The following is a 23,419-nucleotide window of genomic DNA, read 5'->3' on the forward strand; positions in this document are numbered from 1 at the left end:
CTACTGTCCTTATGTGACTGAAAGCCACTAAATAACATTCAGTCCAGTATTAAAAGTGGGTGGTCCAAAGGAGAATCGGTCCACTTTGCAAGCCATTTCAGATCTCAGATCATTCTTCCAGGGACCGTTCTTATAAGTGTTGTACAATTTCCCAGGTCCAGTAGTGCCAAAAGAATTCCTAGCTTTCTCTAATTAGCATGCATAATAGCGGGAATGCCATAGTTGTCAAGTCGGCAGATTCAATAACGAGTCAATGTAGATACAAAGAAGCTAGTTTATAGATACTGGTTGCTTGCGGCCTTAGCCAGAGCTTGAAAAGACTGGAGACCGTATATTAGATACAATGCATATAAGGAGCACTTCAAAGGGATTCCTACGGGCCGGGGGATCTTGCAAGGGGAACATTCACACATAGATGTTACTAATACATTCTCATGTTGATTAGAGGCCCGCGGCCTTGGTACTCTCAGGTTTCCTGTCTCCCCTGGGCCTGAGCTGAGAAGGTTCAGATAAGACTTTTCACACATCATCATTTCAAAGCAGGGACATATGGTAGGGAGGGAGGAACAGGAGAGAGTTAGCTAGCAGCATTTGGTTACACTTTGGTTCTACCCAGCATGCTCTTTGAATGAGCCAGAGTTAAAGCCAGACTTGACATACTGCCCCCCTAAGCGGCTTCTACCGCCCTGCTGGAACATTTTTGATGGAACCTCTTGATCAAATCGGGGGCCAATATATCCTTTACTGCCACCTATTCATTTTCGCTGAAGGGGAATTGTTTCCACTTTATCAAATAATACAAGACCTCCCTTTTGACTCTAGAGTCTGGGATCTCTTGGACTTCGTGGTGGTTCTGTTTCCCAATCAAGACAGGCTGTGGGGCTGGTGCTCGAGGGTGCCAGACTGAAGCCCCAGGGTCCCGACGGAGTAAGCTGCAATGAAATACAGGATGCACTTTACTAAACATTTTTGGCAGCTCTAGTTCCACTGTTACTTGATTTATCACCCTTGAGATTCTGAACAGCCCCAAGAACTTGTATGTTAGTTTCTTAGAGGGTTGGCTAAGCAGCAGGTTCTTAGTGGATACAAATACTGAGTCCCCTACTTTGAAGTCCCAGGCTGGGACATGTGACTTGTCATATTGTTTTTTGTAGGTTTCTTTAGCTGCTTCTAAGTTTTCTTGGATTGCTTTCCAACTCTTGCTTAGCCCTCGCCACCACTGTTCGAATGGTGTTGATTCCGGGGAGGAATCCCCCCCGGGCAAAAGTGGCATGGGTTTTTCCTCGTATCTGTGGACGGTGGAGAAAGGGGAAGCCTTGGTGGAGCTGTGCAGGCTGTTATTGTACCCATATTCAGCAAAGGGGAGTAGATCCACCCAGTCGGATGGCCGGTAGTTAATGAAACAGTGTAAATATTGTTCCAGAAGCCCATTTACGTGTTCCGTCTGTCCGTCCGTTTGGGGGTGGTAGGCAGAACTCAACCCTTGCTCTATCCTGGCTAGTTTACAAAACTCCCACCAGAAGTTGGCAACGAACTGCGGGCCGCGGTCGCTAATGACCTTGTCGGGAAACGAGTGAAGTCGGACCATGTGATTGAAAAAGAGTAGAGCCAACTTCTTTGCGGTGGGCAATTGGGCGAGGGGGATGAAGTGTGCTTGTTTGGAAAATGTGTCCCATTTGATGTTATCTCCACTGCTGCAAATCTTCCATCTTTATCTTTAAACACCAATTTTGGCTCCAAATCTTGTTTAATATAAAAAACTACTCCCCTTTTTTTCTGCTCAGCTAACGAAAAAAATTCCCTTCCCAGTTGCTTGTTCCATAAAAATTTATAATCCTTTTGTTTGATGTGAACTTCTTGCAAACAAATTATATTACAATTTTGCTTCTTGATCCAATGAAAAGTTGCTCTTTTTTTTGTGGTGAATTTAGTCCATTAACATTCCAAGACAATAATCTGTAATCCATCATGGTGCAAATTCTTTATTTTCTTCAAAAAATCTCCTCAACTCTCGGGCATTTGTAATTGTGACTCTCTTCCCCTGAAGTTCAAAGCTCAAACCCTCGGGGATTATCCATCTGTACCTTGTGCCATTGTCTTTCAATTTTTCTGTCAACTTTTTGTATGTTCTCCTGTTGTTTATCACTTGTTTAGGTAGCTCCTTCATAATTCTCACTCTGCTACCTCTTACTATCAATGACTCTTCAAAGTTTTTCTTCATGATCCTTCCCACCATTTCCTTTGTCATAAATCTTACAACAACATCTCTTGGTAAATTGTTTTTTTTTTGGCAAAAAGCGAATTAACTCTATACATGTGATCATACATGCTTTTAGTCTTATCAGGGTCTTCATCTAAGAATTCTGCAATTATGTTTATTATATATCCTTTCAGATCACCGTTCTCTTCCTCAGGTACTCCTCTCAAATGTATCTGATTTTCCATTAATTTGCAGTCGTGGATAATCACTTTTTCTTGAACTTTCAACAAGGTGGTATCATGTATTTTAACTTTCTCTTCCACCTCCTGCACTTTCTTAGCTGTTTCCCCAATTCTATCTTTGAGCTCATCCACTTCCTTTTTAATCACTGTGAAAAGTTCTTCCTTCATTTCTTCCATCATTTTCTTAACTCCTTTCATAATTCTGGCTTCCATAGCCTCCATTTGGTCCTGCATTTTTTCTAATGAAAGGGCCCTTGTTCGGGGCTGCCTGGGCTCAGACATTTAAGCCAAAGACAAAGGAATAAAAATACCTAAAATTTCCATTTCACCAATCTCAGGTTTAACTACCAAATTCAAAAGGTCTAAATTTTCTCTCTCAGTTAAACTTTATTCTGTTTTCTTCTGAGCTTACCAGGCCCAGATATGAATTTTTTAAGATTTTTTTTTCCTTTTAAAAAATGACAAAATTTTTGACCTCACCAATCTGAAATCTGACAGTCAGGTTCAATAGAGTAGGGCTTGCCCTTTCCAGCAAGCCCAATTTCGCTGGTTTCTGAGCCCCCTAGGCCGAGATATTTATCAAAAAAGTCTTCAAAAATTCCAAAATGGCGGCCGCGATTTTTTCTCCTTTAAAATTTTTTTTTTCCTTTTAAGATCACCCCAGGAGCCCACCAATAATATAGTCAATAGTTCTTGTCTTCTTACCCTTTTTCCAGTTGATTCTGTCAATTTTAAAATCTCAAATCTTTTTAAAAACAATGTTTTAAATTGGACCTCCCAGCAATGGCTGCCGATGTTTCTCTATGGTATAGAGTAGGCTTTTTTTCTTTACTGCTTCCTGTCTCTGTCACCATCAACTCTCATGGAAATCTCACGATACTTGACACACTTCCTGTCTTGCCCAGAAGAATTGCAGGTCAGCTCCGATGTATTCCAGTGCAACGTGGCTGTTTTCATTCCAAGAAACCGCAAGGTAGACTAAACAATGATCTCTTTTCAGTTTTTAACAGTTTTTAGCACTGTCCTTTATATTAAAACAATCCAAACTTCAGCCTTTCCTTCTTCTACTTGCAAGCTTTATATTTTTTCCTTTTTCCCACCTTTAATATGTCCCTTTAGTCTATAACTAGCTCCGGAGTGAAAAGAGAGCTTCTGTACCTTTTTCTCCACTTATCCAAGTTCCACTGGTCTTCCAAAGCTTTAGTTGTTTATAAATGTCCCAGAAGGTTAGGATCCTGACGAGCTTATGCCAAATCAATGACTCTGAAAAGTCTTGCAGACGTTGACTTTTGCAAACTTCCCGAAATTCCTCAAAGCCTCAAAGAAACCCCCTACAGGGCTTCTTTTCAGCCAAGGTAAATCTCTTTCCAAAGTTTCTGTGCAAGTCTTGGACCTTTCTCTCACTGAGAAAGGTAGGCAGTGGGCTTTGATTTGCCCTCCACTACCCCGAACAAAACTTTCAGCCTGCTCTCGTTACGAGAGACAACTCAGCTCGGCATTTTCCTTCCCCGGAAGTCTGTTATTGGGACTATATGCACCTAACAGTGCAAAAGATGCTTTTTAAAAAGACATTACACAACAGTTAGATGAGTTGACTTATGATCAAATACTCTTAATGGGAGATTTTAATGGAACAGTTCAGAATTCACTGGATAGATCCGGAGGGGAAAAAAATGATGGGAAAGAAGGGAAATTGCCAAAGTCTTTTTTTGAATTAGTTAAACAAGAAAATTTGGAAGATATATGGAGAAAGTTTAATCCTGAAGTGAGGGACTACACTTTTTTTTCAGCAAGACATAAGACTTTTTCTAGAATTGACATGCTGTGGGGAACCAGAGATTTAGGCCTTATAACAAGGAAGATAGAGATCCTACCTAAAATTGGAGCTGACCATAACCCAATAATGTGGATTACAAAATTGTCCAAAAGACTGAGAAGATGGAGATTGAATGAAGATTTGCTACAGAGCAAAGAAACAGTGACTTTTCTAGGAAAAGAAACTAAAGAATTTTTCCAAGTAAATGACAAAGAAGATATTGACTTCCAGATGGTCTGGGATGCTTATAAAGCAGTAATGAGAGGGTTGTTGATTACTTTGAACAATAAAGATAAAAGGGAAAAAGAAAAACAACTATTGGACATTCAAAATGAAATAAAGAAAAAAGAAGGAGAGTTGAGGAAAAGACCAGGGAAAAAGAAAACTCTAAGGGAAATTTCAATATTACAAACTCAATTAAGACATTTGTTAAGCAAAGAAGTGGAATGGAATTTGAAAAGGCTTCAGCAGAAATCGTTTGAAGGAGCAAATAAGACGGGGAAATATTTGGCGTGGCAACTGAAGAAAAAGAGGGAAAACAAAATAATTAGTAGAATTGTGACAGATGAAAGAGAAGTAGTTACTCAAGAGGGAATAAAAAGAGAATTTTTTAAGTATTATGCCAAGTTGTTTAAAGGTGCTGAAGTAAAGAGAGAAAAGATAGACGAATATCTACAAAAAAATAAAAATTGAGCCCTTAACTGAAAATATGAGAAAAGTTTTGAATGACCCAATTGAAAAAGTAGAAATTGAAGCAGCAATCAACGCGATGAAAAATGATAAAGCTCCCGGGCCAGATGGTTACACAGCTAAATACTTTAAAATTTTTAAGGATGAATTAATAGCAAAATTACAGAAGCTGATGAATGTAATAAGAACTAAAGGGAATGTACCAAATACATGGAAAGAAGCTGTTATTTCTTTGATACCCAAAGAAGAAAGAGACGTCACAAATGTGAAAAATTATAGACCAATTTCGCTTTTGAACAATGATTATAAAATATTTACAAGAATTCTGGCAGAACGACTTAAGCAATATCTGATAAATTTTATAAAGGAAGATCAAGCTGGTTTTCTTCCTAAAAGACAAATAAGAGACAATATTAGAACTGTTGTAAATATTGTAGAATATTATGAAAGACACCCAGAAAAAGTAGCATTATTCTTTGCGGATGCAGAGAAAGCATTTGACAATTTAAACTGGGACTTTATGTTTGCAGTGATGGAAAAAATGGAGCTTGGAGAAAGTTTTATAAGAATGATAAAGGCAATATATTCTGAACAAAGGGCAAGGTTGTGCGTTAATGCAGATCTTACAGATGAAATGAAAATCAGCAAAGGTACTAGACAAGGCTGCCCGCTTTCGCCATTGCTGTTCATAATGACTCTTGAAATTTTACTGATGCAGATTCAAGAAGAAAAAGATCTAGAAGGATTACAAATAAAAGGCTATACATATAAGTACAGAGCATTTGCTGATGATATAATGTTTATAAATGAAAATCCCATACAAGCTACACCTTTGTTATTAACGAGAATACAAGAGTTTGGGGAGTTGGCGGGACTTTATATAAATAAAGAAAAATAAAAAATTTTGTGCAAGAATATGCAGATAAATAGACAACAAGAATTACAAAGACTAACGGGTTGTGAAGTTGCCTCTAAGGTTAAATACCTAGGGGTAGAGATAACAATGAAAAATATTGATTTGTTCAGGAACAATTATGAAAAACTATGGCGTAAAATAGAAGAAGATATGCTAAAGTGGAACAAGCTCAACTTGTCATTGTTGGGCAGAATAGCTGCAATAAAAATGAATATTTTACCAAGGATTATGTATTTGTTTCAAACCATCCCTATTGTGAAAGATGCTAAACAGTTTGATAAATGGCGAAGGAAAATTTCGGAATTTGTGTGGGCCGGGAAGAAACCAAGAATTAAAATGAAAGTCTTGACAGATGCAAGAGAGAGAGGTGGATTCCAATTACCAGATTTGAAACTGTATCATGAAGCAATTTGTTTAGTATGGATGAAAGAATGGATAACGCTGTTAAATAAAAAACTTTTAGTGTTGGAAGGCCATGGAAAAAAATTCGGCTGGCATGCATACTTGTATTACGGAAAAAAGAAGATGGATGGTCTTTTCTCTCACCATTATATAAGAAGTAGTCTACTAAATGTGTGGATAAAGTATAAGAAATATGGTGATGAGAGGAGACCTTTATGGATAGTGCCAGCTGAAGTGATAAAGTTAACGGCTAAAACAGTTAATGAAAAACAGCTATCATATAACCAGTTACTAAAAATACAAAGTGGGAAAATAGAACTGAAAACTGCAGAAGAACTGAGTTATAAATATGATTGGTTTCAAATGCAACAAATAAAAAGCTTGATGGAGAATGATATTAAAGCCGAAGGAATAAGGAAAGAACAAACAGAAATGGAAAGAGTTCTGCTTGGAGACAATGAGAAATTAATCTCAAAAGTATACAAATTACTTTTACAATGGTCTACAGAAGATGAAGTAGTGAAATCTCAAATGATAAAATGGGCAATTAATGTAAATAAAGAAATAAAGATGGAATCTTGGGAGTATTTGTGGAAGAACTCTATGAAACCCGCAACATGTCATAGTATTAAAGAAAACTGTTTTAAGATGATGTATAGATGGTATATGACTCCAAAAAAATTAGCAAAGATGAACAATAAGATGCCAGATAGGTGTTGGAAATGTAAAAAGCATGAAGGTTCTTTCTACCATATGTGGTGGACTTGTGAAAGGGCTAAAATGTTTTGGCAGATGATTCAGCAAGAGATCTCTAAGATTCTGGGATATGAATTCAACAAAGAGGCAGAGACTTTTCTGCTGGGATTACAAATGGAAAAATTTCCAAAAGAAGATAGAACTTCAATATGGTACTTGCTCTCAGCTGCTAGGACATTGTATGCACAGTTATGGAAGCAAGAAAAAATACCAGAAAAATGGGACTGGATTACAAAAGTTATGTCATGGAGTGAAATGGACAAATTAACAAGAAAACTAAGAGACTATGATTTAGAACTTTTTAATGCGGAGTGGAAGAAATTCAGAAGATACGTAGAGAAAGAGTGGAAAATAAAAGGACATTGGACAATTTTTGATGATTAAGATTTTTATAGTTAAGGGTACCTTAATATTTGTTTTTTTAAAAATAACACTGGCGGGGGTCAAGTAACGGAGGGAGGGGTGGGAGGAAAGTAAGATATGGGGTAGAATGATTTTTTTTATTTTATTTTAAGCTCTTTATAAGTTGTAGATATAATTCTGCTACCATATGTTACTAATAAATTTGTTTATACTATTTGGAAAATGTGTCCACTACTACCAATTTCACCGTTTTCCCATGAGAGGGTGGTAGCTCCACAATAAAATCCATTGAAACCACTGACCAGGGGCGCTTGGCTGTCTCTAGGGGTTTCAATAGCCCCGGAGCTTTACCACCCCTTCTTTTGGCCATGATACAGATGGGGCAGGAGGCTACGAATTCTGATATGTCTTTTTTGAGGGACAGCCACCAAAATTGTCTGCTGATTAAGTGGAGCGTCTTGACGTAGCCAAAGTGTCCTGCCAGTTTGTTAGAGTGACAAAACTGTAGCACCTCCGCTCTCAGACTCTTTGGGACGTAGAGTTTTTCCCCTTTATACCACAGCCCGTTCCCCATTTTCTGAATGTCTCCGGGGCGGTCGTCGCCCTCCTTCTCAGTTTCCAGGGCCAGTTTCCCCATGCCTAATTCACCCAAGTCCCTCTTTTTCTGCGACCGTGTAGTTACTACGGCCGCTACCTGCGAGGGTGGGACCAAGGAGTCCACCACTTCCTCCCGCTGGCTCTCGTGTTGCGGGAGGTGGGACAGAGCGTCCGCTAAGAAGTTTTTCGCCCCCAAAATGTGTCTCAGAGTAAAGTCGAATTTGGAAAAAATCCCTCACCTGATTTGCTTTTTGCTCAGCTTCCTCTTGCCCATAAGGGCTTCGAGGTTTCTGTGGTCGGTCCAGATTTCAAACGGCAACTTTGCTCCCTCCAGCCAGGACCGCCATGTTTTCAAAGCGAAAGTTACAGCGAAAGCTTCCTTGTCCCACACTGACCAGTTCCTTTGCTTGCCGGAGAACTTTCTGGAGATATAGGCGCAAGGTTTTAGTCGCCCTTCCCCGTCCCTTTGCATGAGTATGGCTCCGACGGCCACATCAGAAGCGTCACATTGCACAATGAAGGGGTGCTGTTCATCGGGATGGCTCAGGACTGGCTCACTTGTGAACAAGCGTTTTAATTTGTCGAAGGCCGTTTGGCACTTCGGGCTCCAATTTAGGCGGGCTCCCGGGCGCCTCGCCTCTGGCCCTTTTCCCTTGGTTTTTAGCAACTTGATTAGGGGGAGGGCAATCTGGGCAACCCCCTCTATGAAGGTCCTATAGAAATTTGCAAACCCGAGGAATGATTGGAGCTGTCTACGTGTCCTCGGGGGAGCCCATTCTAGCACCGCCTGCACTTTGGCCATGTCCATCGCCAACCCCTTCCCCGACACCCTGAACCCCAGGTAATCCAGTTCGGTTTAATGGAATTCACATTTAGACAATTTTGCATACAGTTGGTGGCTCATCAGTGTGCTTAGCACCTCTCTCACTAATTAAAAGTGAGATTGCTCGTCTTGCGAGTAAATAATATTGTCATCCAGGAACACAACCACTCCCTTAAACAGGAACTTTCTGAGTACATCATTTATAAAGTTCATGAAAACCCCCGGGGACCCCTGTAGACCGAAGGGCATGACCAGGTATTCAAATTTTCCCATAGGCGTGTTAAATGCGGTCTTCCACTCATCCCCCTCCTTGATGCGGACTCGGAAGTAAGCGTCTCTCAAGTCCAGCTTGGTGAAAATCTTGCCCTCAGACACTGTGTTCAACAAGTCCCAGATTAGGGGGATGGGGTAGGCATTGTTAGTTGAAATCGCATTAATCCCGCAAAAGTCTGTGCGAAGCCTAAGCGAGCCATTCTTCTTCTTCCTAAATAACACCGGGGCCGCGTGGGGGGCGGTCGCTGGTCTGATGAATCCTCTCTCCAAATTCAGGTCTAGGAATTTGCAGAGCTCCTTCTTCTTCACCCAGCCCATGGGTATAATTTGGCTCTGGGTAGAGTTTCCCCTGGGATTAGCTCTATGGCAGTCGGTGCTCCGGTGGGGGGGTTGCTGGTTCGCCCCCTGCTCGCTAAACACCCCCATCAGGTCCCGATAGGCTCTCGGGACAGTGTGGGTCTCCTCCACCGACATGCAGGCCCTCTCTTTGGCCACGGGAGACCTTGGCCCCCAAGCTGGGTCCCAAAGGTGCATCTTGCAGAGGGGGTCTATGAACCGGATTGTCTGCACCCCCCACCTTATACGAGGTTCATGCTTTTTTAGCCAACCCACCCCTAGCACTACGGGGTAGGAGCAAGAGGGGGCAATGATGAAGGACTCCAAGTCCCAGTGCTCCTCAATCCCCATGGGCAGGACCTGAATTTCTAATTTGTACGGCTCCCCCCACATCACCGACCCATACATCTGCTCAAACTGCATCGGGCAGGGCAGCGGAGAGCTTTCGAGTCCCAAAGCTTCTACTAAGTTGGGGTGATCAGCTCCCGGTTGCACCCTGAGTCTATTAGGGCCCGTACTTGCATGAACCTTTTCAATTTAGTGTTCAGCAGTTTCACCACTACAAAGTACAACCATCCCGTAAGCTCACCCTCAGCGGTGCCGGCTCCTCCTCGACCTGCTGGTTGGCACCCTTCAGAGCAAGTCATTCTCATTTCCCGCCGACTCGGACGCCCAAGCCAGGTTGCTCAGCTCTGCCGACAACAGCATGGCTTCCTCCGGTTCCTCCATCATGGCGAGGCTGCTCTTCACCACTTCCTTAGGGCGGCCGGGCGTCTTCTTAGGCATCGGGGTGCTCACCTTCGGTCTCCCGGTGGGGGCTTTGGGAGGGGCTGGGCAGTGGGAAGCAAGGTGGCTCGAGTCCCCGCATAGGAAACACTTGCGAGGTCCCGCCGGCGTTCCCCCTCCCGTAATCTTCTTGGGTTCAGCCTTGGTGGCAGGCGGGATTTTCTGCCCCTTCCCGGACTGGTGCTGGCATTTCATCACCACCTGCTTCATGTTGGTTTCGACCTCCCCCACCAGTTGTATCCACCCCACCGGGGTGGTGGATCTGGCCTGGGTAAGGGCCCGATCCAGGATTCTGGCGTTCAGCCCCCGGGTGAAGTGCTCGATCTTCATCAGCTCACTCCATCCCCGTACCTTGGCCGCATTGGTCCGGAACTCCGCCGCATACTCCCGGATGGTTTAGGAGCCCTGTTGCATGTCCCTCAGGGTGGCCAGAGCCTGCGTTTCCTCGAGGGGGTCCTCGTACTGGCCAGTAGAGCCTGGAGAAAAGTCTGCACATAGTCCAGCTCCAGGCTCATCGCCTCGTACAGGCTTACATACCACCTCTTCGCAGCTCCTTTTAATTTCGACCCCAGGTAGTCGACTCTTCTGAACTCATCCAGGAAGGTGTTCCCCCAGTAGTACAAGTAGCCATTAGCCTGAATGGCAAAGTATTCCGCCTCTTCCGGGTCTCCCGTCAAAGGTGGCATCCAACTCCATCTCTTGGGGCAGCGGCCACCGGCGCACCTGGCCATGGCGCTTGCCCCGCCGCCAGGGCTCACAGTAGGGCCGCTGGTGGCCGTGCCTGTGGAGGTTGGGGGGGGCCTCCGTGGCTCGGCTAGGCCCATAGCATCGGAGATTTGGGCGGTCATAGCCTGCATCTCGTCTTTCAGGCCCTTGATCGCTCCATCCACTTCCTTTTGGATCATGGCCCGGAACATGCGGGTGTCTTCCTCGGGCATGTCTTTTGGCAGCGGCTCCTCTCCCCCTTTCTCTTCACCCTCGGGATTTTCTCCCTGCCCTTGGGTATCAAGGGCAGCCTCTGCTTCGCCTGACTCCAGGGAACTCGGGTTGGCGGGTTCCGTCTTAGCCAACTGCACCTTTCTCATGTGGTGGGTCTGGATCACATACCTCCGAGCAGGCACCTCGTCCATGGTGGTGGGTGAGGTTCGCGGTTGATACTGCTGGGGGGTGATCATGAGCTGAAAGGTCGGAGGGGAAACTGTGGCTCGCCTGGCGTTTGTTACGTGCCAAGGTGCCGCTGGCTCTTCCTCCAGGTAGGAAAGTTCTCAGTCTCCCGGAATCTTTTCAGCCATCAGGTTACAAAGTTGCCGGGGAGGATGAGTTCCAAAGGGAGTCTTTTCAAAATGTCAAGTCGGCAGATTCAATAATGAGTCAATGTAGATACAAAGAAGCTAGTTTATTGATACTGGTTACTTGTGGCCTTAGCCACGCTTGAAAAGACTGGAGACTGTATATTAGATACAATGCATATAAGGAGCACTTCAAAGGCATTCCTAGGGGCCGGGGGATCTTGCAAGGGGGACATTCACACATAGATGTTACCAATACATTCTCATGTTGATTAGAGGCCAGCGGCCTTGGTACTCTCAGGCTTCCTGTCTCCCCCGGGCCTGAGCTGAGAAGGTTCAGATAAGACTTTTCACACATCACCATTTCAACGCAGGGACATTCTCTACGGTAGGGAGGGGGGAACAGGAGAGAGTTAGCTAGCAGCATTTGGTTATACTTTGGTTCTACCCAGAATGCTCTTTGAGTGAGCCAGAGTTAAAGCCAGACTTGACAATAGTAAGTACTATCCTTATCAGCAATGCATGACGCCTGTACAACACTTGTAAGAATGGTCCCTGGAATTTGAAATTAATAAGACCCGCAGACTTCAAAGAGAACCTTTATAAAATGATATACAGATGGTACCTTACCCCGGACAGATCGGCCAGAATATATCCTAAATAGTCAAACAAGTGTTGGAAATGTCGAGAAGCTAAAGGATCTTTGTTCCATATTTGGTGGCAGTGCGAGCATGCCAAAAAATTTTGGGCCCAAGTTAATATATGGTCGCAAAAAATTTTGAAGATATCAATTTGCCATGTTCCTGAAATATACCTCTTAAACATTTGTAGACAAACCATCCCTAAAACAAAGTTGAAATTACTGCTGTATATAGTTACAGTAGCCCGAATATTATATGCCAAGTATTGGAAAATTAACAAGATACCCAGTAGAGAGGAATTTGTTGCCAAATTGTTAGAGGCTGCCGAATCAGATTTATTATCCACAAGATTAAGAGATGGTAACGTGCAAAAATGTCAAGAGGAATGGGATCCCGTTTATAGCTGGGTGAAAAGTATAGGTTTTGACACGGAGTAATAGAAATTTACCTGATCCTCTCCATCCCTTAGTGTGAGTGGGTTTGTATTATGGTTGTACTTTTGTGTTTTTCTTGTTTTGTTTTGTTACATTGTGCGGTTTGTTTGTTTTTTTGTTTGTTTTTCTCCCTTCCCCTGTTTTGCTGGTATGCTTGTAACTCTGTAATGTACATTTGCCTACTTGTTTATGTTTATTTTTCTTTTCTTGTTCAATAAAATTATAAATTCTTCTTCTTAAAAAAAAAAAGAATGGTCCCTGGAAGAAGGATCTGAGATCCGAAATGGCTTACAAAGCGGACTGGTTCTCTGTTGGACCACCCACTTTTAATACTGGAGTGAATGTTATTTAGTGGCTTTCAGCCACATAAGGACAGTGGAAGCACTGAGTAATGTATGAGGTTTTAACTTGGTGATATGTACTGATATTATTCATTTTGTATTTTGATACTTATTATTCACAAGTTAAAATTGCATTTTACACAGAGAGTTTTTTCTTATTGTTGTGGCTTGTAAGTATTACAGCTCTGCTGAATCACCATTTACCTCTTCCATCTCTCTGCAATTTTTCATGGGTTTTAGTTTGCCTCCCCTGCTTTCAAGTCAATCCTAAACCGGTCTACTCAGAAGCCTGCTCATGTCTATTCAATGGTGTTCATTCCCAGGAAAAGATTTACTGTTTCCTCATATTGCATCTTAATTCTGTAATTTTCATTACTGCTCTACCATGTTGCATAGATTAATTTGATCTCTTTTTCAGTTTGTAAAATAAAACCTCCTTTTTGCTTAAGAGCCTTCCCCCCCTCATTTTCTGAGTGTTGATCTGAATCCACACCTCTGTAAACATAGGCTAAAAATCCCAAATGTTTAAGTGACCAAAATACACACTTTTTTCTGTGATTGCTGGGAGACACCTATGTTCACTACAGCTCTGACACATGTGTACCGATTTGGGTAACAATATGTTTTGATTTCACTTAATAATTTTCATCATTTCTTGCACAAATTCCAGAATAATCCATTTTAAATTTGTATGTTTAACTTTCCTATATTTAGTGGTTCATATGTAATGTGTATGAAAGACAGAATTTTTAGAATGACTCTAACAATCTGTGGGTCAGGTTTATTTATGGGAACTGAGTGTGACAGGACCCCTAGTTTAAAGTTTTCTCTAAAACCTCTCAGTTTCAGGAAAATCAATATATGTAATACACACAGCAAACAATCTTTTAGCATTTAGTGAGTCTTTATAATATAAATGAAGGAAATTATTTTTATATGTTTAATACAATAATAACAATATTACTGAACAACTTGGAACAGGCCTTTGTGGCTTAAAAAAACAAGCTCAGGTGCTGAAATCAGTAAATAAATAGACAAAGGTAATTCAGATAAATTATCTCTATGTTTCTTGATATGTATAGGCAGGGATATTTTTTGCAGAAAAAGCCCAGCAGGGACTCATTTCCATATTAGGCCACACCCTCTGGTGCCAAGTCAGCCAGAACTGCATTCCTTTGTGTTCCTGCTCAAAAAAAGCCCTGACCCCAATAACTGTTATTGGCCTGAATGCCAGGTTTTTGGTGATGGTTGTTTATGTCTTTGTTTTTTAATTTATAATTTTTTCCATGGTACTGAAAGCACTTTTGATTTTCAAATGTTTTAAAGCTCTTCTTTCCACCACCTTGGGGATCCTATTTGAGTGGAAAGGTGCTATAAACAGGTTTGAAATAATAAAATAAATGAATTAATAGCAACGCTTGATCACAACATATAGTTTTGTCCTTAGTCTCTGTAGACCCAAGCGTCAAGCATGGCTAATTCTGATCAATAACTGATGGGTTTATGGTCTGACAAAAGTAGGCCTAGGTAAGATCCCAGAGAACCAAATGCTGTTGGTTTGTTATTCTTTCCTGGCTCTTCTTTGATTTATGACTGTTAATTAGAGGAAACAAAGCAATCAGCACCTTCCCATGAATCCTTCTATGGGAGGATGAGCCATCTGGGCAATGCAAGGCCGAATGCCTGATAACGCCCTGGGAATGTATGTAGTTTTGATATTATATGTGTGAACACTCCCCTGCTTCCCCTCTCCGTAGGAATCCCTTTGAAGTGTATCTTAAAAGTTGTGTATCAATGTATTGGTTTCATTCTTCTCAAGCCACAGCTTGAGCCAAAGTATCGGTCTGTCAATAAACATAGTCTTTGTAGCAACCTCGACTCGTCATTGAACCCGCATGCTTGACATTTTGAGAAGAATCCTTTTTGAAGCTTAACCGCCCTGGCTACTTTATAACCGAATGGCTGAAAAGATTCCAGGAGGCGGTGAGCTTCCCGAACCTGAAGACAGGGCGCCCATGCCTTGGCACGTACTGGACGCCTGGAGAGGACCGGGCTCGCCTCTCCAGATCCAACAGCTCCTGGTCACCCCCCGACAGTGGCAGCCACGGACCTCCACCACCACGATTGATGAGGCACCGGTGGAGAGAGAGGCCATCCTAACCAGACACATGCGCTGGGTGAGTATGGCCAACAAAGGGGGTGACAAGCCGGGACCGGTGGAGCCGGGGGAGAGGGATCCGGAGGCACCGGCCCTGAAAGAGGATGAGGTGGCCCGTGAGTTCCGCAAGATGGCCTGCAAAGAGGTAGAGTGGCCAAGGGACTGCGGGACGAGATGCAGGTGATGACCACTCGGGTGGCAGGGGAGATCACCAGAGAGATCACGTGGTCCCTGGGGCTGCCCGGACCCCGCAGAGTTAACCCATCTCCAGCGGGCAGGCAGCCGCCCACCCCAAGGACACCGGCTGCTCCGCCACCGGCGGGGCCCGTGCCAAGACTGGCAGCGCCCCCGGCACCCAGGGAAAGGGGCCGTGGACAAGAGCTGGATGCCACGTTCGATGGGGACCCGGAGGAGGTGGAATACTTTACGATCCAGGCCAGCAGCTACATGCACTACTGGGGAAACGCGTTCCCCGATGAATTCAGTCGGGTGGACTACCTGGGGTCGAAACTGAAGGGGGCTGCCAAGAGATGGTACATGAGCCTGTACGAAGCCATGAGCCTGGAACTGGACTATGTCACTACATTCCTCCAGGCTTTGATGGCCCAGTACGAAGACCCCCTCCAAGAGACCCGGGCGTTAGCGGCTTTGTGTGACATGCAGCAAGGATCAAAGTCAATTCGAGAGTATGCCATGGATTTCTGGGCCAACGCCACGAAGGTTAGAAGGTGGAGTGAGCTGATGAAGATCAAGCATTTCACCAGGGGGCTGAACGCTGGCATACTGAATCTAGCCCTTACCCAAGCCAGACCTGCCACGGTGGTGGGATGGATCCAGCTGACGGGTGAGGTCGAGACCAACATGAAATGGGTGGCCATGCAGCACCAGCAGCAGAGCGGTAAGGGGAGCTGAGATCCCAAGATGGGGGCCAAACCAGAGGCGAAAAAGGGCCCAGGAAAAGGCGGAGGGAAGGCTGCGGGGACCCACAAGTGCTTTTGATGCGGGGATCCCAACCACTTGGCCAGCAATTGCCCTAACCCCTCTTGAGCACCTCCGAGTGCATCCAAGCCGGGCACCCCAGTGCTGAAGAAAACCCCGAGCCGCCCTAAGGAAGTAGCAAAAGGCAGCGCAGCAACCACCGGGGAGCTGGAGGACGATGCCTTCCTCACTGACAAGCTGAGTGAGCTGGTGTGGATGGATGAACCGTCGGGAAATGAGGATGACCTGCTCTAAAGGGTGCCAACCAGCAGGTCGCGGAGGAACCGGCACCACTCAGGGTGAGAGTAACGGGGTCGCTGTATTTTGTACCAGTGAAACTGTTGAACGGTAAACTCAAAAGATTTGTGCAGGTGAGAGCCCTGATGGATTCAGGGTGCAATCGGGACTTAATTACCCCCAAGTTGGTGGACGCCTTGGGGCTGGCCACCATGGCCCTGCCCTCCCCCATACAATTTGAACAAATGAACAGGTCAGTGATGCTGGGAGAGCCCTGCATGCTAGAGACTCAGTTGGTGCCCGTGGGTATCGAAGGGCATTGGGACCAAGAAACACTCGTAATCGCCCCTTCTTGCTCTTATGATGTGGTCTTGAGAGTGGGGTGGTTGGCTAAACATGAACCAAGCATTCGGTGGGGGGATCAAACCATAAAGTTTGTTGACCCACTGTTTGTAAGTCCCACCTTTGGAGTCTGGATTGGGGCCCACAGCCCCCTCCTATGAAGGAGAAGGTCTGTTTGACAATGGAAGAGGTCCCCGCCATTCCTAAGGCATACCGGGACTTGATGGGGGTGTTTAGTGAGCAGGGAGCGAACAAACTCCCCCCCCCACTGTCAGAACTGGAACGAACTTCAGATGATTCCAATACTTGTTACAAAGTTAGGATCTTTATTGAAGAACTACAGTGCTAGAACAACAAGATAACAGCAATGCCGGGTTCTGGAAGTTGGTTACATTTTATGCCATCAGTAAAGTACAATAAAGCTATCATTCACACGGGTTACAGACAAGTGTCTCTATTCCCAGGCTTCGTTATCAGAAGGGAGGATGCTTCCCTGTGGTGAAGGCCAAATGGCCTGTCTTCAAAAGGGCACCTGTGGATGTTGAACAGAGACTATCTGTCGCCTGTCTCGCTGCCCTAAATATTTGGAATAGCTACGAGGGCAGGGTTAATTGCTCAGGCCAGGGATTCTATGTTAGTGTTAAGTTACAGCATGGAGTCGGTTTGGCCAAGGCAGACAAAGGAAAAGTTACAAGTTCTGACACCCACAGGATCACCGAATGCGCTATTGAACTGATACCAGGGCAGTCACTGCCTAAGGCCAAACTATACTCCATGGGCTGGGCAGAGAAAGTGGAGTTACGGAAATTCCTAGACCGAAATTTGAGTATTTAGTGATGCTGTTTGGACTACAGGGAGTGCCGGGGGTGTTCATGAATTTTATCAATAATGTATTGCAGAAATTTTTGTTCAAGGGGGTGGTGGTGTACCAGGATGACATCATTATTTATTCACAGGATGAAAAATCTCATGTAAAATTGGTGAGGGAGGTATTGAGCACCTTGTTGGAGCATAAGTTATACACCAAACTGTCCATAAGAACATAAGAACATAAGAGAAGCCATGTTGGATCAGGCCAACGGCCCATCAAGTCCAACACTCTGTGTCACACAGTGGCAAAAAATGTTATATACACACATACACTGTGGCTAATAGCCACTGATGGACCTGTGCTCCATACACTGTGGCTAATAGCCACTGATGGACCTGTGCTCCATATTTTTATCTAAACCCCTCTTGAAGGTGGCTATACTTGTGGCCGCCACCACCTCCTGTGGCAGTGAATTCCACATGTTAATCACCCTTTGGGTGAAGAAGTACTTCCTTTTATCCGTCTTAACCTGTCTGCTCAGCAATTTCATCGAATGCCCACGAGTTCTTGTATTGTGAGAAAGGGAGAAAAGTACTTCTTTCTCTACTTTCTCCATTCCATGCATTATCTTGTAAACCTCTATCATGTCACCCCGCAGTCGACGTTTCTCCAAGCTAAAGAGTCCCAAGCGTTTCAACCTTTCTTCATAGGGAAAGTGCTCCAGCCCTTTAATCATTCTAGTTGCCCTTCTCTGCACCTTCTCTAAAGCTATAATATCCTTTTTCAGGTGCGGCGACCAGAACTGCACACAGTACTCCAAATGAGACCGCACCATCGATTTATACAGGGGCATTATGATACTGGCTGATTTGTTTTCAATTCCCTTCCTAATAATTCCCAGCATGGCATTGGCCTTTTTTATTGCAAACGCACACTGTCTTGACACTTTCAGTGAGTTATCTATCATGACCCCAAGATCTCTCTCTTGATCAGTCTCTGCCAGTTCACACCCCATCAACTTGTATTTGTAGCTGGGATTCTTAGCCCCAATGTGCATTACTTTGCACTTGGCCACATTGAACCGCATCTGCCACGTTGACGCCCACTCACCCAGCCTCAACAGATCCCTTTGGAGTTCCTCACAATCCTCTCTGGTTCTCACCACCCTGAACAATTTAGTGTCATCCGCAAACTTGGCCACTTCACTGCTCACTCCGAACTCTAAATCATTTATGAACAAGTTAAAAAGCATGGGACCCAGTACCGAGCCCTGCGGCACCCCACTGCTTACCGTCCTCCACTGCGAAGACTGCCCATTTATACTCACTCTCTGCTTCCTATTACTCAGCCAGTTTTTGATCCACAAGAGGACCTGTCCTTTTACTCCATGATTCTCAAGCTTTCTAAGGAGCCTTTGATGAGGAACTTTATCAAAAGCTTTCTGGAAGTCAAGGTAAACAACATCTATCGGGTCTCCTTTGTCCACATGTTTGTTCACCCCCTCAAAGAAATGCAACAGGTTAGTGAGGCAAGATCTTCCCTTGCAGAACCCATGCTGAGTCTTCCTCAATAACCCGTGTTCATCAATGTGCCTACTCATTCTGTCCTTGATAATGGTCCAAGTGCAAGTTCCACAAAACCGAGTTAGATTACCTAGGGTTTTGGGTGTCTGCTCAAAGGCTGGCTATAGACCCGGCAAAGGTGCAAGCCGTATTGGATTGGGCTCCTCCGAGAACACATAGGCAGCTACAATCGGGTTCGCAAATTTCTACAGAAACTTCATTGCAGGATTCGCCCAAATTATGCTCCCCCTCACAGAGTTAAAAACGAAGGGGAAGGGACCCGAGGCAAAGCGGCCGGGGGCCCATCTAAATTGGACACCAAAATGCCAAGAGGCATTCGACAAACTCAAATGGCTATTTACTAGCGAACCGGTCCTGAGCCACCCCAATGAGTTGCGGCCCTTCATTGTGCAATTAGACGCCTCAGACGTGGCCGTAGGAGCCATTCTCATGCAGAAAGGTGATGAAGGGAAGCTGAGACCCTGTGCATATATTTCCAAAAAATTCTCAGCAGAACAGAGGGACTGGTCAGTGTGGGATAAAGAGCCATTTGCTGTAACTTATGCTTTGAAAAACTGGTGGTCATGGTTAGAGGGGGCCAAAATCCCCTTTGAGATCTGGACGGACCATAACAACCTCGAGGCTCTCACTGGCAGGAGAAAACTGAGCGAAAAGCAGATCAGGTGGGCGGGGTTTTTCTCCAAGTTTGACATTGTGCTGAAGCATATTCCCAGAACCAAGAATTTCTTGGCTGACGCTCTCTCTTGCTTACCACAGCACAAAAGTCAAAGGGAGGAGGTAGTAGATTCCCTAGTTCCCCCTTCCCAAGTAGCTGCTGTAGTGACGACACTGTCAGGCTCTGTTCATTGATGTTATCGCTAACTGCTGACTACTAACCATATTGATCAATATGCATACATGCCCACTAACCGGTAGTCATAGAACAGTAGGGGGGGCAATGTAGAGAGTAGCTTCCCAGGAATATCAAAGGTTGCCAAGCCTGCTTTGAAGTAGAAAGTGTCTGCCAGACTCTCACCTCCTCCCTAGAGGCAGCAAGGACATTGCCGCCAGGAATTGTAACCACCAACTGAAAAGATAAGGGGGGAAGCCGTGTGAAACTCTCACAGGCAGAAACAGCCTTTGTTATGGGAATGGGGGTGTAGATGCTATTGCTTTGATGTTAGATGTTAAATACCAATGATTTGAACTGCTCGCTATCAGTTCCAATACCTATCATGCTGGAGTAACTTTGGAGTATACAATAAATGCAATTTTGTTTCAAACAACAAGTTTGCTCATTTGGAAACTTCAATGAACCTTTGCTGACAGACACGGTCTCAGACCAAGCGTAAGCTGGAGGGGCGGGGAAATGAACGGATGGCTTTGGAGACCGAAAAGGAAGGTGATGACCGACCAGGGGAAATTCAGAAGAAAGAGGATGGGTTGTGGTATAGGGAGGAGAAGCTGTACATCCCCAAAACCATGAGGGCAGAGGTCTTACAATTTTGCCACTCAAACAAAGCGGCCGGGCATTTTGGGTACGTGAAGACACTTCATCTAATTAGTAGGCAGTTCTGGTGGCCATCCCTAAAGAAAGATGTGTCCGAATTTGTGGCCTCCTGCCCCATCTGCATAATGGCGAAAAGGAGGGGGGGAAGCCACCTGGACTGCTAAAACCATTAGAGACAGCTACACGACCCTGGTCAGTGGTCTCAATGGACTTTATTGTAGAGCTGCTGCCATTACATGGCAAGACAGTAATTCTGGTGGTAGTAGACACTTTTTCCAAACAAGCACATTTCATTCCTTGTGCGAAATTACCAACGGCTAAAAAGCTGGCCTATCTATTTTTCAATCACATTGTTAAACTCCACTCATTCCCAGACAAGGTGATTAGCAACAGGGGCCCGCAATTTGTTGCCAACTTCTGGCAGGAGTTTTGTAAATTATTAGGAATAGAGCAAGGCTTGAGTTCCACCTACCACCCTCAAACTGACGGGCAGACAAAATGCGTAAACACTTTGCTAGAACAATACCTACATTGCTACGTAAATCATCAGCAGTCAAATTGGGTGGACCTGCTCCCCTTCACTGAATACGGTTACAATAACAGTGTGCACAGCTCTACCAAAACTTTCCCATTCCAACCCATAAACAGGTACAAAGAAAGACCTGTCCCAACTCTGCCGGGGGGAGCAAGTAAAGGAGCCCAGCTCATTCGAGCAGTGGTGGGGAAAACTGAGTGAGAGTTGGAAAGGGATTCAAGAGAATCTGGAGTCCGCCAAAGAGGTGTACAAAAAACAGTATGACAAGTCCCATGTGCCTGCCTGGGACTTCAAGGTGGGGGACTCAGTGTTCATGTCAACCAAGAACTTGCCATTGCATCAGCCCTCTAAAAAATTGGCTTATCGATATCTAGGTTCCTTTAAGATCAAACGGGTAATTAACAGGGTAACTGTAGAATTGGAACTACATAAAATGTTTAGTAAAGTACACCCTGTCTTTCATTGCAGTCTGCTCCGAAGAGACCCCGGTGCTTCTCTTTGGCACCCTCGACCGACAGCTCCGCATCCTATCCAGATTGGGAATCAGAATCACCATGAGGTCCAGGAGATTCTGGACTCAAAAATGAAACAGGGGACATTGTATTACTTGATCAAATGGAAACACTTCCCTCCTAGTGAAAATGAATGGGTAGCACAAAAGGATGTATTAGTCCCAGATTTGGTCAGTAAGTTTCACAGAAAATTCCCTCAAAGACCGAGGGGTTAAGTTTGGGGGGGCAGTATGTCAAGCATGGCTAAATCTGATCAATAACTGATGGGTTTATGGTCTGACAAAAGCAGGCCTGGATAAGATCCCAGAGAACCAAATGCTGTTAGTTTATTATTCTTTCCTGGCTCCTCTTTGCTTTATGACTGTTAATTAGAGGGAACAAAGCAATCAGCACCTTCCCATGAATCCTTCTATGGGAGGATGAGCCATCTGGGCAATGCAAGGCCGAATGCCTGATAACGCCCTGGGAATGTATGTAATTTTGATATTATATGTGTGAACGCTCCCCTGCTTCCCCTCTCCATAGGAATCCCTTTGAAGTGTATCTTAAAAGTTGTGTATTGGTTTCATTCTTCTCAAGCCATGGCTTGAGCCAAAGTATCGGACTGTCAATAAATGTAGTCTTTGTAGCAACCTCGACTCGTCATTGAACCCGCATGCTTGACACCAAGACTCACCTCTCTACCTCTGCTCTTTCACAGATGGATCTTGGGCAAGCCATCTACAAGCAGAACCACAGTACCATGCAAGAATTCATCTTGATGGGATACCACGAATACCCTGCCCTCCTCTTTGCTATCTTCCTGGCCACATACACAGCCATCCTACTGGGGAATGGTCTGATTGTGGTGGTGACAATGCTGGACCCTGCCTTACACACTCCCATGTACTTCTTCCTGCGTAGCCTGTCAGGACTAGAGATGTGTTATACTTCTGTCACCCTTCCTATGATGGTGGCCAATCTAGTGTCTGGAAATCATTCAATTTCTCTGCCAGCTTGTGCTTCACAGTTGTTTTTCATGCTCTTCCTGGGTGGAACTGAGTGCTTCCTGCTGGCAGCCATGGCCTATGACCGCTATCTTGCCATTTGTCTGCCTCTCCATTATATGACAATCATGAGCCGTGGAGTGCGTGTGGGAATGGTGGCAGGCTCATTTGTCATCAGCCTTCCCATGCAGTTGGTGCAAATTGAAATTATCTTCTCCTTGCCTTTCTGTGGATCCAATGAAATTGACCATTTCTTCTGTGACATCCCACAGCTACTCAGCCTGGCATGTGCTGATCTTCATTCCAATGAGATGGCTCTATACTTTGAGAGTACCACATTTGTTATAATCCCCTTTCTCTTCATTTTGGCCTCTTATGTACAAATCACCAGGACCATTTTGCATATGCCATCAGCCACAGGGCGCCAGAAGACCTTCTCCACATGCTCATCCCATCTGACTGTGGTCATTCTTTTTTATGGCTCTGCAGCAATTGTGTACCTGCGTCCCAAGACTCCAGAATCTGTGAAGGTTGACAAGTTGCTCTCCCTGCTATATACTATCATCATTCCCTTTTGCAACCCTCTTATTTATACCCTGAGAAACCAGGAGGTAAAGACTGCCTTTAGAAGACTATTAGGAAGGAAAAGAACTTTGAAAATGGGCACAAGGATAAATGGCTGAGTCACCATTTTTAATGGCACTCATTCAACTGCAACCAGCTTGTTTAAAACCTCTTTTTTTTCTAATACTATAAGGCCTGAAGACCAGTCAATATGGTTGTCTTCACTAATCTAACTGGCTACGTGATCTAGGCAGGGTTTTTTTTGTACCAAGAACTCTTTTGCAAATTAGGTCACACACTTCTGATATAGCCAATCCTC

At 44.5% G+C, this 23,419-nt stretch overlaps 1 protein-coding gene across 1 annotated transcript; it reads left to right on the plus strand.

The window, feature by feature from the left end:
* The first annotated feature begins 22,205 nt into the window (after positions 1-22,205).
* Positions 22,206-23,219, plus strand: LOC132583368 (olfactory receptor 10AG1-like). Its single transcript, XM_060255024.1, has one exon. It carries the CDS (start codon positions 22,206-22,208, stop codon positions 23,217-23,219), a length of 1,014 nt encoding a protein of 337 aa, XP_060111007.1.
* Positions 23,220-23,419: the final 200 nt, after the last annotated feature.

Source organism: Heteronotia binoei, chromosome 15 (genome assembly GCF_032191835.1).
Source record: "Heteronotia binoei isolate CCM8104 ecotype False Entrance Well chromosome 15, APGP_CSIRO_Hbin_v1, whole genome shotgun sequence".
In the NCBI taxonomy this organism is placed as follows: Eukaryota; Metazoa; Chordata; class Lepidosauria; order Squamata; family Gekkonidae; genus Heteronotia; species Heteronotia binoei.

Coding starts and splice junctions, on each gene's coding strand:
- LOC132583368 (XM_060255024.1), top strand. CDS start 22,206: ATGCTTGACACCAAGACTCACCTCTCTACCTCTGCTCTTTCACAGATG.